Source organism: Corylus avellana, chromosome 11, assembly GCF_965113065.1.
Source record: "Corylus avellana chromosome 11, dhCorAvel1.hap1.2, whole genome shotgun sequence".
In the NCBI taxonomy this organism is placed as follows: Eukaryota; Viridiplantae; Streptophyta; class Magnoliopsida; order Fagales; family Betulaceae; genus Corylus; species Corylus avellana.
The window spans coordinates 11310513-11337417 of record NC_142500.1 but is presented as its reverse complement, the minus strand read 5'-3'; the positions used below and the strand labels follow the sequence as shown (position 1 = coordinate 11337417).

The 26905-nt window shown below is 35.9% G+C and overlaps 1 protein-coding gene across 1 annotated transcript; it reads left to right on the top strand.

The window, feature by feature from the left end:
* The first annotated feature begins 3793 nt into the window (after window positions 1–3793).
* Window positions 3794–14144, top strand: LOC132165030 (uncharacterized). Its single transcript, XM_088511544.1, has 6 exons — window positions 3794–4036; window positions 4100–4312; window positions 8415–8643; window positions 12877–13228; window positions 13409–13491; window positions 13546–14144. Exons 1-6 carry the CDS (start codon window positions 3794–3796, stop codon window positions 14142–14144), a joined length of 1719 nt encoding a protein of 572 aa, XP_088367670.1.
* The last annotated feature ends 12761 nt before the right edge of the window (window positions 14145–26905 follow it).

Below are 26905 nucleotides of genomic sequence, written 5' to 3'. Positions count from 1 at the left end.
AGTATAAACAAAAATAAAAAATAAAAGCAAGAAGAATACATGAATTATAATATGAAAAAAAAATATCAACACATTGGTAATCTGTTTCCAATTTCCTAGCACCAAATCCTATATATTGTTAATTTTTTTTTTTTTTTTTTTTTTTTTTTTTTTTTTTAAAAAAAAAAATCCTATATATGGTTTTTTATATATACTATATACTTCTCTCTCTCTCTCTCTCTCTCTCTCTCTCTATATATATATATATATATATATATATACACTACGATTTTTTTTAAAAAAAATAGTAAGCAGAATACATGGATTATAATATAGAAAATTAGTAGGAATATTTAATATTTTTAGTGTGGCATCTATAATATTTCAATACAAGTCAAACACATATAATTTTGAGGGAAATGCTAAATGTTCTTCTAGTGTTCTCCCGGTGTCTTCCCAACTGTGATTTGGCTTTTAAAATTATCGTTGAATTTGAGATTATTATTATTGACTTTTAATCTATTAGTAATTTTAAAAGTCACATCACAATTAAGAGGACACTAAGAGAACACTAAAAGAATACCTAACATTTCCCTAATTTTTTACATTTGAAAAAAAAAATACTGAGAAAAATAAATAATTTTTTTTTAATATAAATTTGTTCCTATAGATATACATGGTTTAAAATAAAAAGTATAAAGACAAAAAAAAAAAAAAAAAAAAGGCTTTTAAAAAATGTGCTATATGGCCAATTTGTATTCTTTTATTTTTTTTATTTTTTATTTTTATGACTTAAATGGCCGATTATTATTATCATTATTTTATGACTTAAATGGCCGATTATGAGTAGTTAATTAATATAATATGTTTTTAAATTCTAAATGGTGTCTAGTTTTGGAAAGTAATAAATTCTGAGAAAATAATACCATATATTAAATTTTTGAACTTAATGAAATTACATATAAGGAAAATTATTGAAATATAATTAAATGCTCTTAATTAAACCAATTTAATGACCGGTTTACTCTTAAAAAATCGATTAAAAAATTATGCCTTAAAAAACCGGTTTAGCCTTTTTAAAAAAATGAATTCATGCCACATGTCACAATTCTAGACTACCTCTAAAGAGTGCTTCGGCTTTTATATATATATATATATATATATATATATATATGATGCAAGTATTTTCTCAACTATCATAATCTTGGAGGCAGTGGCGGATCTAGGAATAAGAGTTACCAGGGGCGTAAAAAATTAATTTTTTTTTTCTCTTTATGTATTATATATATTTTTTATAATACGGTAAATACAATCAAAAAATAAATTATACCATAATATATGTATCACAAATCAAATCAAACTCATCAAATTACGCAAAAAAAAAAAAAACAAAACAAAAAAACAAAAATCAAAGTAACTATTAAAAATTTTCATCTAACTACGTCACAAACACATAATAATTTAAACTACTTACGAAATAAACTAAGCACAACTAAATGACTACTAGTGTTTAAGAAAAATGAGTACTTTTAGTAGGCTATTAGCATACGGCTATTTCTTTTAGAAAAGCCTCAAATCTCAAAGCATAAATTATATTAGAGTTTAAGCTTACATAAAAGAGATTAGAGTCTAAATTTAGCAACAACAAAAAAAAAAAAATCACATTTATCTATAAACTATGACTAGAAACACTAAAAAATTAACCCAGTATCTTTTTTTAATAATAAACTATTATCTATTCTCTCTCCACTAATAAAATATAACTTTATTCTTTCTCTCTTTAATAAAAAATAGTCTCATTTCTCTACATAATGGCCATTTGAACGACCAAAGGAAGGCCAAGGGTGCCCCTAGTAATTTTTTTTTACCAGGAGCACCCATAAAATTCTGATTGAAAATACTTAATAAATTTTTTTTAAAAAAAAATTTACCAGGGGCGCCTGCCCCAGGTCGCCCCTGTGTAAATCCGCCACTCCTTGGAGGGTTAAAGCCCAGCTCACACCTAGGTCCGCCCTTGGGTGGCATGAAAGATCTTTGAGTAAATTTTACTTAATTCTTTTGAACTTTTATCGTTTTTACACTCACTCCTTCAAAGTTCAAAAACTTTTAATTTAACGTATCAAAACATCACCCATCTATTAAGATTTTGAGGTTAAATCATATGGCAAAATGGTAAAATATCAATTATACCCCAATAAAACTTATAAAATCAAAAAAATTTATCCTTAATTAAATAATTTAAAAGTAAAAATTAAATAAAATAGAAAAAGCCATCACCATCTTCGCTTCATACTTCCCCCTCATCGTTGCATCGGCCGCCTTGCCCACCTTCCCCTGTGCGTACAGCTTCTGTAGCGCATGTAACTCGAATTATCAAGTCTTATCGTGGGCCCAGTTTATGTTACTTTTATTGGGCCATAAGGTGCCTTTTGTCTCTTATCGGAATGCTTCTCAAAGAAGCTTTCATTCCTTCACAGTGAAGCACTTGGCCAACTTTTCTATATATATAGAAAAGTGTTGCCATTCGGTCAAGTGATTGAGAGATAGTAGCAACTTCGAGAGAGAGAAAATACAGAGAACGAAGAGACGGTAGTAGCTCTGAAAATCGTGGAGAATTAAGGGATTCTTTTCTCTCTTGTATTTAATTCTCTTTATGTAAGTGTGAGCTTGAGTGTATTGTGGATTTTGGGTTTAAGTGATTTTGTTTGTACTACTCTTTGTACTCTACCTTTTGTTAAGGAATTTCTCCTGGATTGTCTTTGTCAGTGGAAGTAGGCTTATTAAGCGGAACAACTTAAAACTTAGTGTCTTGTGTGACTAATTGTTATTTTCTATTTTGCTATTTTTTCTGCTTCATCAATGATCCTATAATTATTTTATCTCAAGAAACTGGTATCAGAGCTTGGGTATTTATTTGATGGTTAGAATAGTTTTAGTTTTTGGTGTATCAAGATGCGAACTTTGTTACGGCAACAAGGTTTGGTGAAGGTTTTGGAACCACCAGAGAAAAGAATTGGTATTAAAGCAATTGAAGAAATTGAAGAACTTGCGAAACCTGAAGAAAAATCTCACTTTGCAATTTTTTTTGTCTCTTTCAGATGGAGTTTTGAGAGAAGTTGCCGATGAAGAAAGTGCCGCTGGACTTTGGAAGCAGCTGGAGAGCCTGTACATGAAAAATTCCCTCACTAACCGGTTGTATTTGAAGTAACGATTATATACCCTTAAGATGAAAAAATGTATGCCTCTTTGTGATCATCTTGATGACTTTAATAGAATTATTTTGGATATAAAAAATATTGATATTAAAGTAGATGGTGAGGATCAAGCCCTGATTTTGTTGTGTTCATTACCGGATTTGTTTGATAATTTTGTTAATTCAATTGTACGGTAGAGATATTATCTCCTTAGCTGATGTTAAATCTGGTTTGAATTCTATAGAGTTGAGAACAAAATTAAATGGTAAATGTAGTGATAATTAGGTAGAGGGTTTATTTGTTAAAGGTCGTTCAGAAAATTCCTCTAATTTTAGAGGCCAATCCAGTGAGATGGGTTTTAGTAAAGGAAAATTAAAAGGCCGACAACAGTCCAAGTCGAAGAAGAAAGTCAAGTGTTACTATTTTAAAAAAGTATGGACATTATAAATCCGAGTGCCCAAAGTTGAAAAATAAAGAGGAAGATGATAAGCTAAATTCCTCTTCAATGGCTGGTGTTGTTGAAGGAAATTCTGAGAATTTAGAACTTGTCCTTATAGTTACTGTTTTTTTATGGTCATTTTCACGACAAGTGGGTCCTTAATACTGCTTGTATATTTCATATGTCTCATAAAAAGGATTGGTTTACTACCTATGAGTCAGTCAGTGGTGGTTCAGTCTTGATGGGAAATGACGTCACCTGCAACATTGCTCGTATTGGTACAATCAGAATAAGGATGCATGATAGGATCGTGAGGACTTTGAAGAATGTTCAACACATACCAGAATTCAAGAAAAACCGTATTTCTTTGGGCACTTTAGACACTCTTGGATACAAGTATTCCGGTGAAGGTGCAGTCATTCGGGTTAGTAAAGGCTCATTGGTTATAATGAAAGGTAACAAGACTGATGGTCTCTATTATCTTTAGGGTAGTACAGTGACAAGTTTAGCCGATGTGTCTTCTTCAGACGATCCAGACTCAGATACTACCCGTTTATGGCATATGCGGTTAACTCATATGAGTGAGAAGGGGATGACAATCCTGAGCAAACGGGTTTGCTTTGTGACCAGAAAACAGGATCTCATGACTTTTGTGAGCATTATGTGTTCAGGAAACAGTGCAGAGTCAAGTTTAGTACAGGTATTCACAGAACGAGTGGTACAGTGGATTATATCCATTCAGATTTATGGGGTCCTTCTTAGGTTCCATCGAAGGGTGGTGTTCGGTATTTTGTGACATTTATTGATGATTATTTAAGAAAAGTCTGGGTGTATTTTTTGAAGAAGAAAAGTGATGTGTTCGTCACTTTCAAGTAATGGAAGGCATTAATTGTGAATCGGATTGGAAAGAAAATCAAACGACTCAGAACAGACAACGGCATGGAGTTTTATGGTGGTGAATTTAATAAATTCTGCAAGGATGAAGGCATTGTCAGACACCGTAGAGTTAGTCATACTCCATAGCATAATGGGGTTGCTGAGTGGATGAACATGACTTTTTTGGATAGGGCGCGTTGTGATAAGTGCCAAATATTGCGTATTTGGACCCCTTTGTTTACATTAGTTAATCCTTTAGTTGTGTCGTTATTTAATGTTTTGTGTTAGTTTTGTGATTTTAGTGTTTTGTAGGTTGTTGAAGAAAAACTATAGCTTTAAAGGAAAAAATGCAAAGTTTGGAAGAAATCACACTTTGAGAAGACCTAGATGATGTGGTTAAGTTTAACCCAATCAAGGAGAGGATTAAATCGAAATTTCTCTAATCCGAGTCAAAATCGAATTGGATTCAAAATTAGATTTTGTACACGTATCAGTATTTTGACCACAACTTTTTGTTTAAATATCGGATTGAGATGATTCTAGCAGAATTGGAAAGCTAACTCAAAATACTACAATTCCTTGTGAAATAGGATTTTCCTAATTCGGACGGTTACTATGCCAAAATCATCCCACAATAAAAGGACACAAATTTGGATGAATCCTATTCCGATTTCTGACTTCTATTTGGACTGGGAGACAGACCTCCGAATTATCCAGGTTTACTAAGGCTTCTAGGACTTCCCTAATCCTATAAATAGACCTCTTTCCATTCAAGAAAATATAGACAATTCCAGAGACAAAAATTCACAGCTTCTCTCTTTAGTTTAATTTTACTTAGGTTTAGGTTTAGGTTTAGATTTTATTTTTATGTGGAGCTAAATTCCCAACTAAGGTTGAGGATGAAGCTTCATCAATGAAGAGCAACATTATGTTCATGTAAGTCAATGCTATTCAATTTTATTGCGCCTTTATATTTCAATTGTTTTACTTCTAATCAATTTGTGAGATGATTCTTGGATATCTTTTGTGATTCAAGGATACATCTAATGATTTGAGATAATTTCATATGATTGATTGCTTGGTTTTTACTCATAAAAAATCGGATATCTCTTGTGTTTTATTCTACGGATACATCTGATGTTTCGATTTAATTTGGATATCTTATTGTGATTTACGGATACACTTGATGATTTAAATTAAATTGGATTTCTTTTGTGATTTGTATGAAATAATGGATACATGCGATGGCTTTCATTAACTCTTTGAAGCGAAAGTAAAACATACCTAAGATTTTATTGTGAGAACTTCGGATAATATTGATGAACATGAGATATGTTGCTACGATTTGGTGAGTGTGGATTCTACAACCTTAGTTTTTATCTTTTGTTTTATTTTTTTTAGTTTGTGTTTATCTTTTAATTTTCAAAACTCAAAATTCAAAACCCAAATTGGAACTAGGTTAGGATAAAATTAGTTTAGATATGAGTTGTTCTTTCAAGAATACAATTCTCTATGGGATCGACCTTGTAGTTGCAATCCATTAACTACAATCGATTTGTGCACTTGCTAGTTAACAAAATTTGCACAACAAGTTTTTGACGCCATTGCCGGAGAATTGTTTAATTTTTGAAACCAATTTATTTCTAAATTAGTTTTATTCTTCTACTAGTTATAATTAGGATTTTATTTTTCTGCAATTTGTTTTGTTTTATTCCTGTTACTAATTAAAAAAAAAAAAAAATAGAATTTTCTTTTGTTTTTTTTGTTTTTTTGGCTTGTTTTACAATTCTGCCACAGCACCTTCCACACGCCCCTGCTAGTGCGTGTTGTGCCAAACACTACCTAAATTAATAGATAATATTTAGTACATTTTACTCGCAAGTGCACAAGATTAAAAGATAGAATAGTGCAGCAAGTACGAGATCGATCCCATGAGGATTGTTGATTTTGTTTTAGAAGTAATTAAAATACCAAAAATTGTCACGAGATTGATATTGATACTAAGGAAAAGAATGAAAGATAAAGATAAGGTAAATGTAGGGCTCTGATATCTACCACTAATCATATTTAGATAATATAACAATATGCCAATGATCCAATCATATTATGAATACTTAATGTTTGCCAACTTAAGGGTATGGGTGTTTACTTCTTAAGCTATTGATTTTCCAAAGTAACGAATTACGCATTGGTGTCTACTCTAATTCTTTTCTTTCTTAAAGGATTTAACATGAGTGTCTGCTAAGTTATTTTTTAAAAATGCATAAATCTATGAAAAACGACAAGCACATGAGGCCTACGGAATGGGTGTCTACTCCCGGTTTCCCATGTTGATTAACCCAAGAACCCGGTGTGAATTTATTTTGTTACTCTTATTAAACCCAAGACTCAATCATCCAAATTGAACAATTAACTAATCCATACCACATGCATATAATGGCCAATCACATACATATAAGGAATTCAAAAAAATAGGAATTAATCAAGTTAACCAACACAATATGATTATCACAAAGGCACCAATATTGAGATATTAAATAAACATAATTAGGGCTTCAATCTAGCCCTCCTTAAGAGTTAGTTACACATAATTAAAATAAAACTAAAAAGAAAAGGGAAAGAAAGAACCAAAAACGGCTCTTAGAAGTAGCCTTTAATTCCTATCCCCAAAGTTGTGTCTATTTCAAGATGATTATTCTAAAGGTTTAGAGGTCTCATTTATAGGCTTATGAATACTCTAGAAAACCTAGAAACCCTTGTAAAATCATAGGGTTTAGTCCTAGTGAAACTAGGACTAGAAAAACCCTAATATAGAAAGCAAAGGGAGTCTGGCCGCAGCTTCTGGAATTCTCTAGCGCACGGGTGCACTCGATCGTATCCCATGTGCGCGCGATCGCACCTTTGCAATCGATCGTATGTCTTATGCGCTCAATCATAATGCGATTGAGTCTTCTTTTGTGCGCACGCCTTGCACTCGTTCGTCTGACCCACTCTGGAAGTGCACTCGATCGTAAGGGACCTGTGATCGATCGCACTACCAAAATGCTTTTGCTTGTTTCAAGTCTTCTAGCTTTTTCCCAATTTTATTCTTTAAGCCCTATACTTCCAAGTATGCTTTCTTTTTTTTCCAAAAACTTATAAAACAAAGAAAATTTAAAAAGGACGTAAAATGGCACAAACTAACAACACTAAGGAATTAACACATATAAGTTTAAGGGTTAAAATATGAATATTTTGACACTTAACAGGGCTATGATCGAGCGCACTCGGGACCAAGACAGCAAGTCAAGCATACCTGTGCTCAACAATCGCCTCTAAAAGCTTGAGCGCACTCGCGGTCACACACCTACGCATTAGCGCTACTGCGCTCGATCGCACCGAGCTCACCTCCAGAGGCAGCACCAGTAGACTGACAATAGCTGAACAATTTAAGCCAAAAATTTATTTTTGGTCCTTTTTGTGAGTTTTAAAATTTTAGTTTTTTTTATTTTTTATTTTTTTTTATTGTGTTAGTCGTCTTATTTTTTTTGTTTTTTAGTTTATTTTATTTAAAATAATATATATATATAAATGGTTAATGTTTTATGTGGGATATTTGCATGCTAAAAAGTGAGGGGGGAGCATGAATTTTCATTTTAATGATTTTAATGCCTCTTCTAGTTATAAGACACCGGCTCCTACTAATTACCCTCAAAATTTTTACCCACATAAGCCATGTTCATACTGCTTCAATCCTTATCATCATTATAGTGATTGTCCATCCTAGGACAAGTTTGTAATTTCCATATGAGCAAATGAACACCAGTTTCTCCAGTCCAGGGTTTGATTCAAATTCCAATTATTACAACCTGGATTGGAGAAACCAATCTAATTTCTCATGGTCAGCTCAGGCTACAGGAAATTATGCTTCCCAATTTCATGAATAGCACCATCCAGATTATCCGCAGTTTGATGACCAAGCTTCCCATCCTTCATCTTGTAATTATCCTCCACAAGAATTATCCTTGGAAGACATGATGAAGGAATGCATGCAAGAGATGAACAAATCCAACATGCGCAACTCTCAAATCATACAAGAATTGCGACAATTCAATCAAGGGCTCAAAGATGCCAACACTCAAGCTACTGCAGGGTTGGAAGAATGGATTGGCCAGAGTGAGAATGAACATCCATCTAAACATCAACTTGACCCAATGACTCAATATTGGGACAATGAGAGCATAGAGGAGAACAATGAGGAAGAAGAGCTTCAAGGTCAGCTGGTGGCTAAAGGACACTACATGATTGCTGAGGATGATTCCAGAAATTCTTATCATGAACATGCCCACGCCACCACCAACCTTGAAAGAGAGGAAAGTGCTACATTAAATTATCTTCCTAAAGATGAAATATGGCAACTTTGTCCAACTGCTCACATTGATGACTTAAAAAGAAGAAAAGACCAACTCAAGACAGCCAGGACCGCTTATGTCAAAATTATGAATGCTTGAGGACCATCTCTGTTTTGTGAATATTGTTATAATCCTACTCACCACAAAAGCGAATGTCCATTCTTTTTACACTACGTGAGCATGATTACTGAGGATGATGCTAGCATATCTCATCATGAGTATGTCAAATCTTATTATGCTTCTCTAGCATTAGTGCAACATTTTCCAACTGCTCATATTAATGACATAGGCAAGAGATTAGCCTAGATCATAGAAGCTAGAGTTGACCATCTTAAATTGCCTAACACTCACCCATTATATAAGACATGTTCGTATTATTATAACCCATATCACAAGAGAGAAGAGTGTCCATTCATTCTACACTACATGATCGATGAGGATGAAAATGTGGATAACAAAGTTGAGCAAGTTGAGCACCCTGTGCAAGCTGAGCAAGTTGAGCACCATGAGAACAGTAAGTCCCCAACAGATCCTAATCTGCCCAATGACATGGAAGTGAGTACTGAAGCTCATGCCTGCATCACTGTCTTTCTTGAGACATATCAAGAATCTAAAGCTTTATCGCCTGAATGTCTCAAAGAGCCATCTTATGTCAAGATACTCAAGGACTTGTGCATACAAGCACACAAATCTAGGAACCACTTTCCTAAGAAGATCCTTTGAAGCAAGCAATTCTACATAAGATGGCGAAGCATCCTTTTTGAGGGCTATGGAGTTTTGAAGAAGAAAGGGTGGAAGAGATTGGTTGGACATCCGAATAATAGGAGGAAGCGCTGTAAAGGTTTCTCCTCCAGTTTATTTTCTGCACTTCACTCTTCAAATTCTTTCTTTCCTTTTTCCTTACATTTTTTTTTTCGTTTCTAATAGCAATTAATCTTTTGATGTTTGTTTATATGAAAAAAATATTGTTTTTAGTTTTGTTGATAGGTGTTTTGTTGTTTAAGTTTGGGGGACGCTCTGGCCTTGTTCACACTCAGATTTCCTTATTTCTGGTAATGTATTTCTATACTACACACTGACGACAATGTGTAAATCAAGTTTGGGGGTATGGAAAAACACTTGGCTTGTTTGTTTTTATTTGTTTATTTTTATTTGTCTTTTTGTGCTAAAAAATTTTTAATTTTTAATTTTTTTTTAAAAAATTGTGCTATTTTGTTGAGTTTGAGTTAAACTGTAACTATGGTTTGCATTTTATTGGCTTGTTTAAATGTTTGAACACATCATTATGTCATTAGGAGTCTGAGTCATTTGACTTATTTTTGAGTAAAAGAGATTTCACTTGTTTTGAGATAAGTTTTTAAGAGTACATTAGCATGTTTTATGTGAGGTATGATGTTAGAGCTTAAGCTTGTTCCTTTTAAGATTTGTTGAATGACCTATTGATGAATAACCTTGGCTTGCAAGATTATAAAAAAAAAATTAAAAAAAAAAAAGAGAAAAATAAATCATCATTTTGAGTTTTTCACTTAGTAACTAGACATCTTGCCTCATTAAGCATTGAGTGTTCGTGTCAAAAGGTGTAAAGTTTAAGTTGATTGATGGTATGGTTAGTCTGGCTTCATAGCCTTTTTGACTTGAGTTAATAAGCTCTTAGGGATTTCCTACATCTAGTGCCCTAAAATTATTTGGTTTGGGAGTCACTGGCCTAACACTCGCTACATGGGTCAAGTAAAAAGCTTAAGGGAGTTGGACATTGCATAGCCTGTGATTAAAGAAGAAAAAAAAAATGCATATCTTGCCTTGGTTGTTTCATCTGTTAGGGATTCTTACAAATTTTGTGGAACTTGTTTTGAGTTTAAACTGAAAGCTTCATGATTGCATGCTAATTACACTTCACACTTTTTAGAACATATGAGGTCTCAACTGTCCATTTATGAGTGAGTTGATTCTGGATTTCCTTTTAATTGAAATGATGGTATTTGTCTTTTTAAACTTGCTCATGAATAAGAACCATGGTTGGTGTGAAGCTTCTTTCTTGTTAACAACATAGTGCTACAATGTTTGTGGGTATCATTCATGTTAAGCCCTCACGAGACTTCACTCGTACACGGATGCCTAGGAGTTTAAAAGGCTTGTTGCATATGCTAAATGCAATTGTCTCTCCCATGAAAGAGGATTTATGTTTCTTGCTTTCATTTTATTTTTCGTTTTGTTTTGCTAAGGGACTAGCAAAATGTAAGTTGGAGGTGTTTGATAAGTGCCAAATATTGCATATTTGGATGCCTTTATTTACATTATTTAATCCTTTAGCTGTGTCGTTATTTAATGTTTTGTGTTAGTTTTGTGATTTTAGTGTTTTGTAGGTTGTTGAAGAAATACTGTAGCTTTAAAGGAAAAAATACAAATTTTGGAAGAAATCACACTTTAAGAAGACCTAGATGATATGGTTAAGTTTAACCTAATCAAGGAGAGGATTCAATTGAAATTTCTCTAATCAGAGTCAAAATCGGATTGGATTCAAAATCAGATTCTGTACACGTCTTAGTATTTTCACCATAACTTTTTTTCTCAAATATTAGATTGAGATGATTCTAGCAGCATTGGAAAGCTAACTCAAAATATTACAATTCGCTGTGAAATAGGATTTTCCTAATTCAGACAGTTACTATGCCACAATCGTCCCGCAATAAAAGGACACAAATCTGGATGAATCCTATTCCGATTTCAGACTTGTATTTGGACTAGGAGATAGACCTTCGAATTATCTCGGTTTACTAGGACTTCCTTAAGCCTATAAATAGACCTCTTTGCATTCAAGAAAATATAGACAATTCCAAAGACAAAAATTCACAGCTTCTCTCTTTAGTTTAGTTTTTCTTAGGATTAGGTTAAGGTTTAGATTTTATTTTTATCTAGAGCTAAATTCCCAACTAAGTTGGGGATGAAGCCTCATCAATGAAGAGCAACATTATGTTCACGTAAGTCAATGCTATTCAATTTTATTAAGCTTTTATATTTCAATTGTTTTACTTCTAATCAATTTGTGAGATGATTCTTGGATATCTTTTGTGATTCAAGGATGCATCTAATGCATTGAGATAATTTCATATGTTCGATTACTTGTTTTTTAACTCATAAAAAATTGGATATCCCTTATGATTTATTCTACAGATACATCTAATGTTTTGATTTAATTTGGATATCTTGTTGTGATTTACAAATACACTGGATGATTTAAATTAAATTGGATTTCTTTTGTGATTTGTGTGAAAGAATGGATGCATTGGATGGTTTTGATTAACTCTTTGAAGCGAAAGTAAAACATACCTACGATTTTAGTGTGAGAACTTTAGATAATATTGATGAACATGAGATGTGTTGCTATGATTTGGTGAGTGTGGATTCCATAACCTTAGTCTTTATCTTTTTGTTTTATTTTATTTAGTTTGTGTTTTTCTTTTAATTTTCAAAACTCAAAATTCAAAACTCATATTGGAACTAGATTAGGATAAAATTAGTTTAGATATGAGTTGTTCTTTCAACAATACAATTTATTGTGGGATTGACCTCACAATTGCAATCCATTAACTACAATCGATTCGTGCACTTGCAAGTTAATAAAATTTTCAAAACAAGTTGCATGCTTTTGAATGCCGGTTGTCTACAGAATTTTGGACTGAGGCGGTCAATACTACATGCTATTTGGTCAACCGTTCTCCATCAACAGCCATTGATTGCAAAACTCCTTATGAGGTCTGTTACTCCTGTTGATTATTCCATTATGAAAACTTTTGATTGTCCTGCTTATTGTCATGTGAATGATGGAAAGCTTGAGTCTAGGTCAAAGAAATGTATATTTCTAGGCTATGCGGATGGGGTGAAAGGATATAGATTGTGGTGTTCTGATCCTAAATCACCTAAGTTTATAGTCAGTAGAGATGTTATATTTGATGAATCTGCTATGCTTCACCCGTAGAAAGAGTTTGTTGTTTTGCAGGAAAAGAGCAAGGTCATAGCAAGAAGGTGGAGCTTCAGGTGGAGGATTCACAGATGGAGCAAGATAGCACTCAAGATCAGCCTGTTACAGATGGCCATGGTTCCAATTCTGATGATGATGATCCACAAGAAGAGCAAGATACTAGTATTGCGGCTAGTAGACAGAGGAGGAAGATTAGGCCACCTCAAAGATATGGCTATGCAGATTTGGTAGCGTATGCACTTACTGTGGCAGAGGACACTGTAGTCCAAGAGCCTTCCATTTACTCAGAGGCTCTCACAAGTAATGAATATGCACAATGGGTTATTGCCATGAATGAGGAGATTGAGTCTCTTCATAAGAACCAGACATAGTAATTAGTGAAATTGCCTAAGGGCGCTAAGACTATCGGTTGCAAATGGGTCTTCAAGAAAAAGGAAGGGATCCCAGGGGTTGAAGATGCAAGATTCAAGGTATGCTTGGTGGCAAAGGGCTATAGTCAGAGAGAAGGTATGGACTTCAATGAAATTTTCTCTCCTATTGTAAAACATAGTTCTATTCGGGTGTTGCTTGTCATCATTGCTTTATTTGATTTGGAGCTTGAGCAACTTGATGTGAAAACAGCGTTTCTACATGGTGAGCTTAAGGAAACCATTTACATGCATTAACTAGAGGGGTTCATTGTTGAAGGTAAAGAAGATCATGTTTGTAAGTTGAGGAGATCACTTTATGGTTTGAAACAATCTCTAAGACAGTGGTACAAGCGCTTTGATAGCTTTATAGTTGGGCATGGTTATATAAGAAGTAGCTATGATAGCTGTGTATATTACAGGAAATTGTCAGATGGTTCTTTTGTTTATTTGTTGCTCTATGTGGATGACGTGCTTATTGCTGCTAAAAGCATGTTGGAGGTTAAGAGATTGAAATCTCTATTGAGTGATGAGTTTGAAATGAAGGATTTGGGTGCTGTGAAGAAAACCCTAGGGATTAAGATTCACATGAAAAGAAAAACGGGAAAGTTGTATTTGTCACAGAAAAAATACATTGAAAAAGTATATGAACGCTTTGGTATGCAAAATTCTAAACCAATGAGTACTCCGCTTGCTGCACATTTTAGACTTTTAGCAGTGTTAGCACTGGAGAATGAGCAGGAGCAGTTCATGTCACGTGTTCCTTACTCTAGTGCAGTTGGGAGTATCATGTATGCTATGGTGTGCACAGGTCTAGATATTTCACAGACAGTTAGTGTTGTTAGCTGCTATATGGCCAATCCAGGCAAGGTTCACTAGCAGGCAGTGAAATGGATACTCAGATATTTATGGGGAACTACATATGTTGGTTTAGTCTATGAGAAAGACAGTGGTTTCAGTTCTTGTGTCATTGGATATGTTGATTCAAATTATGCTGGTGATCTAGATAAGAGAAGATCTTCGACAGGTTTTGTTTTCACACTCTCAAGATGTGCCATTAGTTGGAAGGCGACATTATAGTTGACAGTTGCTTTGTCCACTACAGAGGCAGTGAAAGAAGCAATTTGGTTGAGAGGTGTTGTGAAAACTTTAATACTCGCAAGTGCATGAATCGTTTGCAGTAAAAGGGTTGCAAGTGCGGGGTCGATCCCATAGGGAATTGTGTTCTTGAAGAACAAATTATATCTAAACTAATTTAATCATAACCTAGTTCCAAAAGAGGTTTGAATTTTGGTTTTTTAAAATAAAAGAAAACATAAACTAAATAAAATAAAATAAACCAAAAGAGAAAGTACTATGGTTGTGGAATCCACACTCAACAAATCATAGCAACACGATTCATGTTCATTAATATTATCCAAAGTTCTCACAATAAAATCTTAGTTATGTTTTACTTTCACTTAAAAGAGTTAATCAAAACCATCCTATGTACCCATTCTTTTACACAAATCACAAAAGAAATCCAATTTAAATCAAATAATCAAATGTATCCGTAAATCACAGCAAGATATCCAATTTAAATCAAAACATCAATTGTATCCGTAGAACAAATCACAAAGGATATCCAATTTTTTTTTTTTTTTTTTTTTGAATTAAAAACCAAGCAATCAATTATATGAAATTATCTCAAATCATCAAATGTATCCTTGAATCACAAAAGATATTCAAGAATCATCGCACAAGTTGATTAGAAGTAAAACAATTGAAATATAAAAGCTCAATAAAATTGAATAACATTTACTTACATAAACATAAATTGCTCTTCATTAATGAGGCTTCATCGTCAACCATCGTTGAGAATTTAGCTCCACATGAAGGAAAATAAAACCTAAACCTAAAGAAAAACTAAACTAAAAAGAGAGAAAAGTTGTGGATCAAAATTGTCTCTCTTTCTTGAAGGCTTAGTGGTCTATTTATAGGGTTTAGGAGAGTCCTAGAAGCCCTAGTAATCTTAGAAAATTCGAAGGTTTGTCTCCCAGTCCAAATAAAAGACTAAAAAACCCAATATGGCTTGAAAAAGGAGTCTGGCCGCAAGCAGTCAGTTGAGCATGCTCGATCGCACTTGTGCATGCGATGTTTCTTCTGCGGCGCAGCGCTCACGCGCTGATGACTTGCTAGTGGGCGAGGGCGCACTTGAGTGGAACGCATCTAGGATCAAGCGCATATGCAGTCGAGCGCAGGATGGTGCACTCGATCCTACTTCCACAAATGGCTCTTTTTCGGCTTTCTTCCAAACTTTGCATTTTCCCCTTTAAAGATGCAGTTTTCTATCAACAACCTACAAAACACAAAACTAACACAAAACATTAGATTATGACACAGCTATAGGATTAACTAATGTAAATTAAGGGGTCCAAATGTGCAATATTTGGCACACATCAAGAGGTTTGGTCAGTGATCTGAGTTTACAGCAGGATGAGACTGTTGTGTTTTGTGATAGCCAGAGCGCAATGCATTTGACCAAAAGTCAAATGTATCGTGAAAGGACCAAGCACATTGATGTCAGATATCATTTTCTTCGGGAGGTTGTGACACAAGGTGATATCATAGTGAAGAAAATTGCTATGGCGAAAAATCCAGCAGACATGTTAACAAAACCAATTCCAGTTCTCAAGTTTAAGCATTGCTTGGATTTGATTGGTGTTTGTAGTTTGTGCGTCATAAGGAATTTTGAAGAATGGACTTGATGAAATTCAAGTTCAGGTGGAGATTTGTAGGGCATGTGACTTGATTTATCAAGTCTTACTGTGGGCCCCAGTTTATGTTACTTTTATTGGTTGCCATGAGGTGCCTTTTGTCTCTTCTCAGAATGCTTCTTGGAGAAGCTTTCATTTCCTTCAGAGCGAAGCACTTGGCCAACTTTTCTATATATATAGAAAAGTGTTGCCATTTATATAGAAAAGTTGGCCATTCGGTCAAGTGATTGAGGGACAAAGAGAGGGCAGTAACTCTGAAACTCTTGGAGAATTAAGAGATTATTTTCTCTTTTGTATTTAATTCTTTTTTATGTGAGTGTGAGCTTGGGTGTATTGGGGCTTTTGGGTTTAAGTGATTTTGTTTGTACTACTCTTTGTACTCCACATTTGGTTAGTGAATTTCTCCTAGATCGTTTCCGCCAGTGGAGGTAGGATTGTTAAGCCGAACCACTTAAATCTTGGTGTCTTGTGTGATGGATTGTTATTTTCTATTCTGCCATTTTTTCTGCTTCATTGGTGATTCTATAATTATGTTATCTCAATAGCTTCCATGATCGGCCATATCTATTGGTGAAGCTTGAGGTAGTAATCAACATGCCTGAGACTACTTTATTACTTCTTCAATTTAAATGCTTGAATGTTTATGAGTACATGAATGAGTCTCACAGCAACATTGTTTGAAATTGTAAGGGATGAACATATGCAACATAGAATGAGTAATATGGATAAAAGTTATTATAAATATTTATTTCTTTCAAGAGATCTGATCCTCAATATCAATGATCAATTTGTACTCACAAAATAATAATATAAATATTAAGGCTTCATCTATTTGGGCGTAAAATGATTTTTCAAAAATATTTTCCCCATTTTTTAATGTTTAGTGCGACATAAAATAATAGTCAACAACAAATATTTTTTGTTTGATAAAAAAAGGCTTCTTTAATTTACGTAAAATGATTTCTCTTTTTAAAATCGTAAGCCATTTTCCAAATTTGAGTTTCTCATTCTCAAATTGACGAACTCAGCCGGGACCCCACCGAGACTTCACCGGTCGGAACCCAGACAAGACCCCACAGAGATTCGGTCAAGACTCACCAGGACCTGGTCGAGACTCGCCAGAACCTAGCTGAGTCGTCGTTGAGACTTCATTGGGACCCCACTAGGATTCGGTCGGGACTCACCGAAACCCAATCGAGATATTATTGTAATTTAAATTTTAATGTGATATATATATATACACATTTGTGCTTTCCGTACATGCCAAATGACGGAAAATGTTTTCAAGGAAATCAATTTTTCAAGAAAATATTTTCCGCTATATATATATATATATATATAGTTTATAGGTAATATCAATTACGCAATGGGGCGCAACCCATATATACAGGTAGTATACAATAGAGCCCAAGCATACAATAGCTTTTAAGCTTAGAATAAAGCACATAAATCAAAAAATTCAGCAAGCGTTGAAGCTTGCGACGAATGCCACATTACTCTCCATGAGTAAAGTGTTTGGCGTACAATTTTCTTCAACTCGATGAGTCCAAGTTCACGGTCCTCAAAACTCTATGCATTCCTTTCTCTCCATAGACACCACATTACACACAAATAAACCATTCTCCAAATTTGCAAAACTATACGATTACCCCTTTGTCCCCTCCAAGTTCCCAATCATTCCTTCATCCTACTTGGCACCACCCATGTAACACCAAACAGCTGAAGAACCATGCTCCATACCTCAATAGCAAGCTCACAATGGAATAATAAATGATCAATTGATTCTACACTGTGCTTACACATACAACACCACTCCGTCACTATAATGTTCTTCTTACATAAATTATCCAATGTTAATATTTTCCCCAACACCGCCATCCACACAAAAAATGCCACTCTCGGAGGAGCTTTACTCTTCCAAGGACCAACAACCGGTGCCAGATTAACCATTACCTAATAGTATGACTTCACTTCAAAATTCTTCCGCTTCAAGAGGATTCAACAAATTTTATCCACACCCCCATGCCTAATATGTTGGGAATACAGTAACTCGAAAAATTGCGAAACCGCTTCAATTTCCCAATCATGAATAGGTCGAATAAACATAACATTCCAATGAATAACACCATGTGGGGAGAAACAATGATGAATCCAACCTCGCCATCTTTCCCCAAAACCATACCTCTCTAACATATATAGTAGAAAGTCCTAGTTGACATGATCATAAGCCTTCTCTAAATCCAGCTTGCATATGAGAACTGGTTCCCCAAATCGAATCCGTCTATCCACACATTCATTTGCCATTAAAATAGAGTCTAGTATTTGCCTACCTAGAATAAATGCATTTTGTGTATATGACACAAGATTCCCCAATACTAAGTTCAATCGACTAACCAGTACCTTCGAAATTATTTTATATACTCCACTTACAAGACTAATAGCACTACAAAAAATAGGATGGTTACTGACGTAGCAAACATTAACCAAATTTTGCCATGTCACTAATTATTGACGAGCCAAAAGTGGCACGTCAACAATTTTTTTTTTTGATGTGTTGAATATGTCACGTCAATATTTATTGACGTGTTACATTCAACACGTCAGGAAATTTAAATTTAAATTAATTTTTAAAAATTTTATTTAAATAAATTAATATTTAAATATTTATTGACGTGTCATTTTGACACATGTCAATATTTCTTAATTTTTTTTTAATATATATATATATTTAATCTTTTTTTTTTTATATGTCAGATTCCTGACGTGCTATTTTTAGCACGTCAGAAATCTGATATATTTATATATTTATGTATTTATTCATTAATGAAGATTGAGGGCCTAGCCTACTGTCTACCAGGAAGAATTCCATTTTCTAACTTTCACAACGGAAGAAAATCATGCATCCAGGTTTCATCTTTCTTTACACAGTCGACAGTTTTACATTGACACATCCTGCAAGATTAGCTGAATGAGAAACATTATCTGACAATATATATATATATATATATATATATATATATATATATATATATATATATATTTTATATCAGGTTTATATATATATTATATATATATTTCATCTTTTTTTTTTTTTATGTATATATATTAGGTTTCTGGTGTGCTAAAATTAGCACGTTAGAAATTTCTGACGTGCTAAAATTAGCACGCAGAAATTTTTAACGTGTTAAATGTTGGCACGTTAAAAAAAAAAAAAAAAATGAGCGGGATTTTCAACTTTTTCCCTCTTTTTGCCATTTTTTTTCCCTCTTCTTTTCCCTTTATAATTATATTATATATTCAACTTCTTTCGTCCCTTTTCTTTTATTTCCAGACTCAGCTCTCTCTCTCCTCTCTCAATCTCCCAAGCCTCTTCTCTCTGCACATGCAGCTGGCTAGCTCCTCTAGAGGGAAGAAGAAAAGGAGAAAAAGAAGATTGAGGAAAAAATAAAAATAAAAAAATAAAAAAATAAAAAGGAGAAGAGAAGAAGAAGAGAAAAGATAAGAAGATTTTTTGGGTTTTTGAAGATTTATTGGGTTTGACGTTTGGGTTTTTGATTTTTCAGGTTGATTTTTTTATTTAGGTTTTTGATTTTTTGAAGATTTTTTTGGGTTTGGGTTTTTGAAAATGGAGGAAAGAAGAGAGAGAGAGAGAGAGTGAGAAAATTGAGAAAAGAAGAGTAGGGAGAGAGCTGAGAGATCTAAAGCAAGTCGTATGTGAATTTTGACATGAAAAGCACTAGAAGAAGAAGAGAAGCAAAATAAAAGAAGAGCTGAGAAAATGGAGAATAGAAACGTCGACGGTAGTGGTGAAAAAGAATTAAAAATATATATATTATTTTAATTGAAAAATAATTTAAATTAATAAATTTTTTAATTGAAAAAAAAAAATTCCAGAAAAATTTTTTTTTAAAAAAATAAAAATTATTATTTTTTAATAATTTTTAAATTATTGATGTGTCAATTTTGATACGTCAGAAAAAGTTTTGATGTGTCAGATAGTGACACGTCAGAAAAAATTTCTGACGTGCCAATTTAATTATGACGTGTTACATCTGACACGTCAGAAATTTTTCATTTCTAATACCCAAAATGTTAACGCCCCCCACACATCAAAAAAGCCCAGTCAGGAAGGTTTTCTGACGTGTCATACCACCTGACACGTCAGGAAACCCATGTCAGCAAAAAATTGGTTTTTTGTAGTGTAGGGCGAAAATCTTTAATCTCCACCACTCTAGCTTTTTTTGGAATAAGCGCAACAAACGTAGCGTTAATGCTCTTCTCAAATTTTCCACTCTCATGAAATTCCTTGAAAACCGCCATAAGGTCCTACTTTAGCACCCTAACATTTTTGAAAGAAAGCCATAGTAAATCCATTAGGGCTGGGTGCTTTGTCGCCCTTCAACTTCCTCACCATCTCCCTTAGTTCATCTTCCTCAAATTCTCGCTCCATCTAAAGTCTCTCCCCTTCATCAATGGAGCTAAAAGCCTAGTTGTCCATTAATGGAGCTAAAAACCTTGTTGGTCTCCCCTAATACTGTTTAGAATACAGTGTTTTATAAAAGTTCACAATATGATCCTGAATAACTGCTAGATCCTCTGTCCTGCTCCCATCCACCATCATGGCAGCAATTGTGTTGTTTCACCTATGCGAATTGGCCAACCTATGGAAGAACTTCGTATTCCAATCTCCCTCTTTCAACCACAATGCCCTAGATTTCTACCTCCAACTCTCTTTTTCTTGATAAAGGGTCTTCTCTAGGTTGTTAGAACACTCTTCTCACTTAATCATCTCCTCCTCCGTTAAAACTCTAATTTCTTCAATGAACACTCAATCCCTCCTCCATCTCCTTTTTTCCTTTTCCCTTTTCCTTAAGTCTCTAAAAACCTCCACATTCCATTTTTTGAGATCACCTTTCAGAGCTTTCAACTTTCAAGCCAACACATAACTTGGATTACCTTCAAAGTAATAAGAGTCCCACCACCTCTTTACCTGCTCCACGAAACCCTCCGCTTGTAATCACATATTCTCAAACCTAAAATGTAATATCCCAATAAATTGTCACTTTTTCTTTTGGGATAAAACCAATTAATAACTCCCTAAAATGAACCATAAAACTTATGGCCTAAACCTTCTTTGATTGGCCCAAGCCCTTAGGGCCTTTTAGCACGCAAAAGCCCAAATCACCCTTGCTGGGCGAGCGTCACCCAAGGGACCACACAAGCACTCGCTTGGACCTCACGCCACCCTCATGAAATCATACCTCTGAGCACTTTTGGCCTTTTGTGAACAGTATACAAGCGCTCGCATGAACAGTACACGAATGCTCGTTGACCAATTTTTAGATCCTTGGTTAATACCCGAAATGCACGCCTGAAAATTTTTTTGGCTTGTTGTGAACAGTACACAAGCGCTTGCCTAGGGACCACACGAGCGCTCACCCCTTTCAGCAAAATTTCCTTTTTGCCCTCAACTTCCTTCTCCTATAAATACCCCCACATCCCACTCGACCCAGCTTTCAATTCTATCTAGAAAACCCTGCTACTTTGTTGATTGAGTGTGTGTGAGTTTTGTGAGTAACCTTGGAGAAGGGAAAAGCACTCTTGGGAGACCTACTTGTTGAGGTAATCACTACACCCTCTTTCTGTTTTGTTGTTAAGCTTCTTGATTTACAAAGGCATAGATATCAATACCTAGGAGTAATATGTCTGCTTAAAGTTATGATCACTCTTTTCAATGTTTCAAGTCTTTAAGCATTATAGTAAGCCTTTGCACTATGTCCTTGTTTAACAGGACTTATTTTAAAAAGTGCTTTCAAAACCACCATTAAAGACTCATGTAATATGTTTTGTGCTTGGAACGAACCTATTTCTTATAAGCAAAGAAGTGTTTTCGAAAGTCCTTTCACGCCTCTTGAATTCTTGTGTTTTGCTTGCTTTACTAAGAGCTTAGGAAGTAGGAACCGACCCATAGCTTTAGATAGAAGCATAGACATATTTCTAAGGTTTTCTAACTGGGCCTTACTCACTGGCTGAACGCTCGCCCTAGGGAATGAGCGCTCCCCCTAGGGAACGAGCGTTCGCCTAGAGAGCAAACCACCCGTCCCCTTAACCCCAAATGCATGATACTAGGTTTTAGCAACCCTTTTCATTAGAAAGACCCTTGTAAAGTTCTCTAGTGCGGCTTATGACGACAAATCATGTTTGTTATAGTAGGGATTTGTGATGCCGGAGGACTTAAGCGAGCATATGAGGTAAGTAAACACTTACGAACACTTTCCTTAAAAACGTGGGATATGTCAGTTGACTGACCATGCATATGATATGAGCATGTCTAATTTTTGTAATAACTTGGTAACTGTTTAATAACTTGTTGATAAGATGCATTGTAGGACATGGTACACCAATACGTATGGTATAATGGCCATGGGCTTATTATATAGACTTGATTTTATGGTCAAACGTGTATGTGATATATGGCCTTTAGATCCAATGGTTGTTTCATGACCGGTGCAACCTTAACGGGTGGTCATTACATGACGTTCATCATTAGTAGCGTGGGCCACCTAAGGTCGGACTCCGTGGGGCTGGTAGTGTTATGGATGGTAGCGTACAATATCCGGAGCATCAGTATTGTATTACAGGTCCTTCGGGACAGCGTCAACCCTGCTGAGTAATGGTAATATCTCGGGTAGACCATACATGATAGTTACGACCTATAAAACATTAGTTTTTCTGCATTAAAACACTTGGGTGATTGCCACCGGGAGTGCACCACCCTTTACCAAACCAAACAATATTTTCAAGATGTATTAACGGAGACAACACCTCTTTTAAATATTTATCAAAAAATTGCACGTTTATTTCTGTTTAATAATAATGAGCTCATGTCATGCCCTAACGTGAGGTTTACTTACTAAGTCATTAGACTTATGCGGTTATTACTTTTATTGGGAGCTTGTTCCTAGAATCCAAGAGTTGCATGGTTGCTGCTTGAGGCTTTACTTTAAGATCTTCATATCATTACCAGGTTTGTCTTACATTGTTATTAGTTGCTCCATGTATTAAATTTCGAGGATTGTACTTGTACCATAATGACCTATAGACTACTCTGATTTGTTTCACCTTCTTATGCACTAACTCTTTTAATGTTTAGAGGGGCGGTACCCCATATAGCCACCAGTTGATTAAACTGGGGTAATTGCCAGTAATCCTGCCAGGCTGGCCAATGTCAGTTTTGGGGGTGTTACATAAAAGGTATTTGACCCCTTCTTCCCACTCCACACTCCAATACCACCGGAAAATGGTCCGATAATACCTGAGGAAGCCTTTTCTGACATACATCTGGAAAATATTCCTCCCATTTTGTAGATATCAAGAATCTATCAAGTCTGGACCCCGCACGATGATTAGACCATGTGATCCTCCCCCTACCATTGGAAGATTGATAAGCCCCTACTCAAACACTAAAGTAAAAAAAATCGATCATTGCTTGCGTGTGTCTAGATGCACGTAATCGTTCTCCTAGGTTTCGAACTACATTAAAATCCCCTCCCATACACCAAGGCATTTCCCACAGATTCATTAATCCACCCAATTCATCCCATAAATTGCTTCTAACAACATCATTATTTGGCCCATAAACACCAGCAAAAGCCCATTCAAAATTTTCTGTAACACTTCTGAAGACACAAGCTACCACAAATCTCCCTACACATTCCTCAATCTTCTCCTCCACTCACATATCCCACATTAATAAAATACCCCCAAATGCACCCGTTGATCCCATGTACAACCAATCAACATAATTACACCCCCCACACACTTCGAACCACCTCTATATTAATGACCTTCTTTTCTGTCTCCTGCAAACACACAATATCAACCTTCCACTCTCGTAACCTCCTCCTATTCGTCATTCTTCTCTCAGTCTCATTCATACCTTGCACATTCCACGAAATTAGTTTTGGCTTCATTAAAAATATTTACCAGCCCTCCCATTTCCTGTCGATTTAGATGATGCCTTCACATCATAGTTCACCGTGCATTCCAACCACTTTAATTCGCGATTTCCTCAATTCCCCGATTTTTCACTCGCTTGTTGACCATTACCCACTCCCTTGTTAGATGTAGTGGCCTCGATGGCAGTAAACAGAGCCAGCAAATCTTCCTCATGCCCATCACATTTTAGGCTCACTGCATGACAAAATTCTATTACCCTCTCTAGCACCCAATCTGGAGACACTGATTGAGCTCCTCCATTTGCTCCCATAATGGCCAACGGTTTGATATCCAGCATCTCTGTCCCCCCCAATACCCTATCCACCCCCCCCCCAACACATCTCATCTACTGTCCCGGCCCTCTCTATCATTGCATATTCCCCATCTCCATCGCCCATACTCTCTCCTCTTCCTCCCTATCCTCTCATGCTTCTTCATCTTTCCCATTTTCAACTAGCTCTGTACAAAACCCAAGAATGTATGTCACTGTATCCGAATCCCCAATGTCACCAAACCCATGGGTCTCATTCGTCGCACCTGCCACACTCGTACCAGCCTCCACATCATAGTTCTGTGACCCAATTTCTTTATCGGCTGCATCTGATCACCCAAGAGCTGCTCCGTTGGTTTCTCCACAGTTAGAATCTCCTCTCCGGCAATTTCTATGCATACTGCATCACTGCTGATCATCTCCACCATCGCCGGTGTTCCACTGCCCTTATCGGTCCCTTACGAGTGTTCGACAGTCAACTGTGAGTCACCGGCGAGGTTTGTGTGGAAGAGTGCCTACGTTTCCTAACCAAGAGGCTGACCCATACCGTTTACGTCAGCGCTGATGGGTTCTGTTAGAACACCCTTTTCGGCCATCTCTACTTCGATTCTGGCCTGCCTAGATGCACTCACAGCCTCCACTCCTCCTGTCACCGCCTCTACTGCCATTAGAGTTCCATCGTTGGGTCTCCTTGAGTGGCCGATGCTCTCGTCGGTATGTTCTGTGGTAGGTACACTTCTTATCAGCTCTGGCGTCCTACTTTGGCTATTCTTCGGCGGCTCCTGGGTCGCTAGTTGTTCCATTCGACCCACAGGTTTTGGGCTCCATCATCGCTGTCACCTGGGTAAGTGTCTACGTACGTAGTTGTTGTGTCCGTGTGGGCTTGCCAACTGGGTCCATCGTTGGTTTGGACTGAAAAGGGCCTAGCCCATCCTCCTTATCCCCCCTTTGCGTCCATTCCTTCAGCCCTTTCTCCACATTGCCTTGACCTAGCTGAATGCCCTTACCCTTATTCCCCTAGGGCCTAGCCCATCTCTAGCTTATGCAGACAACTGGCTATTTCCTTTTGTAAGGAAAGCAAAATCTTCTTTAAGCCATGCGTATAATCTTCTTTATTGTGAGGCGCCAGAATCTCTATTTGTTGCAAGGCGTGATCCCCGGGAGCGATCTCCGTGGATTTCGTACCTTCCCGAATGAGTTTTGAAACCCCATCACCGGCTGCTTGGGTTCTGAGATCGTTGGCCGTGACCTTTTCCGTTGAACCTAACACCGCCTCTGCATACGATCCCCGAGCTTGGACCCCCACCGGTGGCTTCGCCTTGTGCACCCCACTTGTCTGCCCTAACAGCTTCTCCCTCGCTGGTGCCCCAACAGGTGACTCTGCTTCTCGTTGCTTCTCATAATACAGCTTCAACCTTCGTAATTGTACACGGCATGCTTCCCATCCCTTCCCCTCAGTACCCTCCGGTATTATCACAAAGCTCCTCCACCCTTTGCCTCCATATTCAGACAACTCCAAGAAATTACCATGTGAATTATTTCTTCTCTACATCACATACGCGAAGCAACCAAACCGAAACGTCATCCAATATTCGCATACCGTCTCATTGTTTGTCAAATAATCCCATGTGCTTACTGACGAAAAGATGGTCGGCCAGGCCATGATAATTGACCGAGATTTTCCTCTACTCTTCTTCGCCAATTGATTGCCTCCTTGAACATTAGAACGAATCTCAAATGATTTGGATTCCACGTAAAAGTAACCCAGATAACCCATTTCACCTTTCAACCTTGATGAGAACCAATTAGAAAATTCCTAATCACTGTTATAGAACGTTCACACGCACCGTCAATGTGCCTCACGCGCCAATGGGGCGTGAAAGCACTTCATGCTAACGTGGCGAGAACTTTTCGAGATAGCATAAAACGAAAAATTAAATTAAAAAAGCTTTTTCTGTCTAATCAAAAATAGTTTTTTGTTGACTATTATTTTATATTGCATTAAACAATTAAAAATGCAAAAAATATTTTTTAAAAATCATTTTGCGCCAAAATAAATGAAGCCTTAATATTTATAATATTATTTTGAGTACAAATTGATCATTGATACCAAGGATCTCTTTTGAATGAAATAAATATTTATAGTAACTTTTATCCATATCACTCATTCTATGTTTCATGCGTTCGTCCCTTACAATTTCAAATAATGTTGCTGTGAGACTCATTCATGTACTCAAACATTCAAGCATCTAAGTTGAAAAGGTAATACAGTAGAGTCTCAAGCATGTTGATTACTACCTCAAGCTTTACCAATCGATATGGCCGATCATGGAAGCTATACACATAGGGGAAGATGGGCAAGACGGCCAACACAACAATGAGGGGGAAGTATGAGGCGAAGATGGTGATGGCTTTTTCTATTTTATTTTATTTTTATTTTTAAATTATTTAATTAAAGATAAATTTTTTGATGATTTGACAAAAGCTATTAATAGTGCTAAAAATATTTTCTGACGATATATATTTCGATTGGGTTTCAGGCAAGTACCGACTGAATCCCACTCCTAGCGAAGTCTCGACGACAGTTCAGCTAGGTTCCAGCAAGTCTCGACCAT